Below are 4,583 nucleotides of genomic sequence, written 5' to 3'. Positions count from 1 at the left end.
TACCGAGTTAAATCTGCTGTTGAGAACTCAGTAAAAAGATGGGGAAAATACCGAGCTGATCTTTTAGTGTGTACCTCATTGGTTTTAAATATGCATCGATCAACAGATTTTTCTTTGAGTGTGGGTCAATTGAATTTTGACCGATGCGGCATATAAAAATGCATCCAGATTCGTCACCAACACTATCTCATGTTTCATTTCCCATCCGTTCCGTAATTTCGTCAACACGACATCCATCTGTCAAACGATTCAACGGAGAAGGGCTAAAACTGCCAACACTCAAGTGAAAATCGTGTTTCTGCACCGGAAAAATGGTCGAATCCAAATCGGAAAAACCTGACGTGAACAAGGAGAACGTCGATCCATCCAAGGAGATGGAAATCGACGAGGAGGAAGACGTTCCGACGAAGGTTTTCACGATCGAAAGTAAGTGGATGGGTGGCATTTCTTCTTCTTGGTTTTCTTGACTGATGACGACGGGTGTTTGTTGATTCCATCCACAGTTCTGCGGGTGATCAAGGATTTGCAGCAGCAGCATGGTCTCCGCCACGGAGATTTTCAACGCTATCGTGGATACTGCTCGCGAAGGGTCAAGCGTTTGAGGAAGACATTGAATTTGCCCCAGGGTGATAAGCGGCACTACAAGAAGAGGGACGTCACGATGGCCAACCTGGAGAAGGAGAATTCCGACGAGAGGTTGATCCATATTCCGCTAATGTTGGCCGAAAGGGCCTGGGCTTATGCGATGCAGCTGAGGCAGGAGTCTAATACGGAACCGAGAAAGCGGTTCCATTTGGTGGGCAAGCTGAGGAAGGCTACGGTCTATGCGCTGCAGCTGCAGGAACTGTGCAACTCGGAATATTGCGATGCCAGGACCAAGTTGGAAGCGGAGGCCTACTCGGCTTGGATCCATGGCTCGTTGCATTTTGAGCTGTCCCTGTGGAAGAGTGCTGCGGAGAATTTGAAGAAGGCGCAGATCATTTACGAGAATTTGGCGCAGACGCTTCCGGAGGAGGAGCAGGTCGTTTACAAGGCTAAGGTGGACGAATTGACGCCGAGTCTGCGCTACTGCGCCTACAATGTTGGGGAGAATGCCTCGATGAATGATTTGCTGGAGATGCGTGGACAGGGAATGCTGGACAATTTGAGCACTTTGGTGGCGCAGACGAAAACCGAGAGCATGGAGGCGTTCCAGACTACGGAATGGCGCGGCCGAAAGGTTACGGTTCGTCCGGAAAAGGTCCGCTTGTTCTTGTTGAGCATTCAGGATTTGGAGAAGAGCATCGAGAAAGCGAAGGATTATCCGAGCAAGATTGAGCTGCTGGAGAATGTTCTTTTGGACTGTAAGGATGCCATTTCGGCTATTAAAGATGAAATTAAGCAGGATCCCAAGTTGAGAACGAGCAGCGAGTCCGGAACAATGACTGCCACTCAGTACTTGTTGACTTACTTGTCTTACACCAGATTGAAGTTGACATTGGAGAGGAACCTGTTTATGGTAGCTCAAGGAAAGCTGAGTCTTGATGACCCGAACGCTCCGGAGAAGGTCCAGATCGAATGCAAAAAGACCAAGCCACAGGACTTGTCACGGTTGTATGAAATCATTCTCCAAAATGTGTCGGAAATGCAGCAGCTGCCAGGAATGGAAACCGATTCGGCCTATCAGTCGGAAATCGAAACTTTGACACTCACCTTTAAGTCATTCCGCTGTTACTACATTGCCATAACCTTGGTAGCGCTGAAGCGATGGCGCGAAGCCGTGGCCTTGTACGAGCGGTCCACAAAGTATGCCTCGGAAGCAATTGCCTCCAAAGCCATTTCCAAGGATTTCGACCTCCGCAACGAACTGAAGCAACTGATCCAGACCATCGAGGGATGCAAATTCTCCGCGCACGCCAACAGCGTCCTCGAGGAAGACACCGCCGAGGAATCGGTTCTCTACGGCAAGGCCACCAAATCCTCCAAGCCCCTCTTCGAGCGCCTCTCGCTCTACAAGGAGGACGCCTCGCTCAACTCCCGCAATCCGAACGTGTTCAAGCTGACGCCGGAGATGCAGCCGATTCCCGCCAAGCCGCTGTTTTTCGATCTGGCGCTGAACTTTGTGGAGTTTCCCTCGTTGGAGGACAAGGTGGAACAGAAGGGTGCCGGCGGCAAGCAAGCTGCCGGAATGTCCGGATTCGTCAAGGGACTGTTCGGCTGGGGTGGCAGTGCTGGAAAGTAGAAAGGGTTTTGGTATTACTATAATGGGGATTTTTCCAGTTATTATTTTTGTTTGCTTTTCAAAAGTGGAATCATTACTAATATATGACATCTTCTGTAACACGTATGGCCAATAAAGTATAGCGCATTTGTTGTACCGAAGAGTGAATTAATGAAAGTAAATGTTTCCTGTAGTTTTACGGAGTTTTTTTTCTGAAATTTGTCTCGAGTTCGGAATTTTCTAGTTCGGACATTTTTAGTCGGGTAATGGAAAGAAAAGCGGCACGTCGCAGCATTTTTATGGACACGTGTTTATTTAACATACGATAGTAGAATATAGATATAAAATGGTTACACTGACATTTGGACAAAAGAATAGTCGGTTTAGCATATAGTTTTAACGGAAGATTTGCAATTGAGTATGCAGCCTGATAGATGAAGGTGATTTGGGACTATTTTTGAAGTGCGGTGAGGCGGCTCAGTTTCACCAGGTAAGGTAAAGAGGTCGTCTGTCTCACTATAATCGAAAAATAAACCCAAACATCATTGAAAGCTTGTTCTGCCGAAGGTAGATTAGTGTTTAAGGTTCTTGCTTCACATCACAACGACTACACAGCTTTCTACCCGTACTATCAGTAAGATCACTATTCAGCATCTTTCTTATCTTCGCTCTTTGCTTCTTCCGATTTTTCTCCACCATCCTCAGTCGCTTCGGTCTCAGCTTTAACGTCCAACATGCCCGTGTTACCATCCGGCACCCACATGCCCGAATCTACGCAGCGTTTCAAGTGATACCGAGCGTCTTTCTCCGGCATTTGACTAATCGCTTCCTGCAGCATACCGATGTCGCGCGTCTCGAAGCACTTCTGCAGCACTTCCGGCAGCGACTCAAACACCTCCACCGGATCGAGACCGCCGGGGCCCAAGCGAGCTTTTCGCTCCTCTTCTTCCGCCTCTTCGATTGCTTTCTGTACTTTTTCTTGAGCTCGCTTTCGAATGCGCTCCTTGAAGGATTCAATTTCCTCTTGGAATTTATTTTTGTACTCAGCTTCTGCCACCTGGATGCGCTGGAAGAATGACTCCAGGCAGGCACGGGGATCTACGTCTAACTGAAACCCAAAAAGAGAAATACACTTTAAAATTCGCACTCAAAAACTCTCAAATTCGAAAAACGCACCTGCTTTGCAATATCCAGAATGTACTGCATACAGATGCACTGATGAGCAACGTGCGCCATCAGTTCGTGCTTATCCTGCATCTCCAGCTCGATGCACCAGATCACCAAATAGTTCGCCGTGTCCTCGCACACCAACTTGTGATTGTCACGCAGGAACTTTTTAGAATCCTCGTACTTCCGCAACATTCCGTATTGCTTCAGTTGCTTCTCGTTTGCCTTGATGAACTCCTTCAGATTCATCTCCTTCTGATCCTCCGTCAGTTCCTGCTTCTTATTGATGGCGCTTTTGTTGATGACGGTCTTCTGGAAACCCTCCTTGCTGATGGTGTCCACATTCCACGGCTGCAGCTTATCCTTCTTCTTCCACTCATCTTCCTCCTTCCGCATTCTAGCCTGCTCCTTTTCCAGCTCCTCCAAACTCTTCTTCAACTCATCCATATTTCCGTCGCTCTTCTGCAGCTTCTCCTTGACTTCCTTCACCTTCTTCTCCGTGGTCCGTTTCTTCTCATCGAGCTTTTCCTTTTCCCGTTTGTGTTCCTCCATCCGCTCGACACGGGCCTGGTGCCGCCAGCGGAACAACGACGGAGTGTCGATGTTCGGATGGGTGTCATCTTCATCATCGGAAATCTGAACCGGAAGAAAACATCATAACATGCATTTTCCATCACTTTTCAACGCACTTACCTCGATGTCTTTCCACTTGCTGTAATCGACCATGGTTAATTACCGTTCCGCTACCACTTTTACACTCGTTAACTGCACAATTTCAAACAATTTGCACGAATTATCCGTTCAGATGTTTATCCCCTTCGTAAAATCCTTCTAGAATGTTACGGCACGCAGCAGCTTTATGTTGCGCGGTTGACAGATGAAGTTTGAGGCTGTGAACCATTTCGCTTGTTCGTTTAACTTTTAGTTAAAATTTGACACTTTGATAGTTATTTGCAATCGAAAAGTTTGTTAAAAAATAACCACGACGGCGGCCCATTTGAAATTTGACAGACGAGTAGTAATTTGGAACAAAATACAGTACGCAGCCAAATAATTGCGAACAAAAAACAAGACTAACCTTGCTCGGGAGTAGGATTATTTTCAAAATAACTATCAAAGTGTCAAATTTTAACTAAAAGTTAAACGAACAAGCGAAATGGTTCACAGCCTGAGAAGACTCCTCCTGGGGGAGAGGAAAAAACAAAACCGCCTCCCC

At 47.0% G+C, this 4,583-nt stretch overlaps 2 protein-coding genes across 2 annotated transcripts; one reads left to right on the top strand and one right to left on the bottom strand.

Moving 5' to 3' along the window:
• The first annotated feature begins 229 nt into the window (after nt 1–229).
• LOC109425461 (signal recognition particle subunit SRP68) lies at nt 230–2,361 on the top strand. The gene is made up of 2 exons (XM_019700730.3): nt 230–426; nt 504–2,361. The coding sequence occupies exons 1-2, from the start codon at nt 312–314 to the stop codon at nt 2,219–2,221; spliced, it is 1,833 nt and encodes a 610-aa protein (XP_019556275.2). The 5' UTR covers nt 230–311; the 3' UTR covers nt 2,222–2,361.
• A 128-nt stretch (nt 2,362–2,489) lies between these two features.
• On the bottom strand, nt 2,490–4,240 carry LOC109425463 (hsp90 co-chaperone Cdc37). Its single transcript, XM_019700733.3, has 3 exons — nt 4,061–4,240; nt 3,377–4,003; nt 2,490–3,308 (listed from the first exon to the last, which is right to left on the bottom strand). The coding sequence occupies exons 1-3, from the start codon at nt 4,091–4,093 to the stop codon at nt 2,844–2,846; spliced, it is 1,125 nt and encodes a 374-aa protein (XP_019556278.2). The 5' UTR covers nt 4,094–4,240; the 3' UTR covers nt 2,490–2,843.
• Nucleotides 4,241–4,583: the final 343 nt, after the last annotated feature.

Source organism: Aedes albopictus, chromosome 3 (assembly GCF_035046485.1).
Source record: "Aedes albopictus strain Foshan chromosome 3, AalbF5, whole genome shotgun sequence".
Classification (NCBI taxonomy): Eukaryota; Metazoa; Arthropoda; class Insecta; order Diptera; family Culicidae; genus Aedes; species Aedes albopictus.
The sequence above is the reverse complement of the archived record's forward strand: the minus strand, read 5'-3'. Positions and strand labels throughout refer to the sequence as shown.

What these genes read in the sequence shown, in the direction of transcription:
- LOC109425461 (XM_019700730.3), top strand. Translation starts at nt 312, where the DNA reads ATGGTCGAATCCAAATCGGAAAAACCTGACGTGAACAAGGAGAACGTC. An exon ending in GAAGGTTTTCACGATCGAAA is followed by an intron (nt 427 to 503) that starts GTAAGTGGATGG and finishes TTCCATCCACAG; the next exon opens with TTCTGCGGGTGATCAAGGAT.
- LOC109425463 (XM_019700733.3), bottom strand. Translation starts at nt 4,093, where the DNA reads ATGGTCGATTACAGCAAGTGGAAAGACATCGAG. An exon ending in GCAAGTGGAAAGACATCGAG is followed by an intron (nt 4,004 to 4,060) that starts GTAAGTGCGTTG and finishes CTTCCGGTTCAG; the next exon opens with ATTTCCGATGATGAAGATGA. An exon ending in TTCTGGATATTGCAAAGCAG is followed by an intron (nt 3,309 to 3,376) that starts GTGCGTTTTTCG and finishes TTTGGGTTTCAG; the next exon opens with TTAGACGTAGATCCCCGTGC.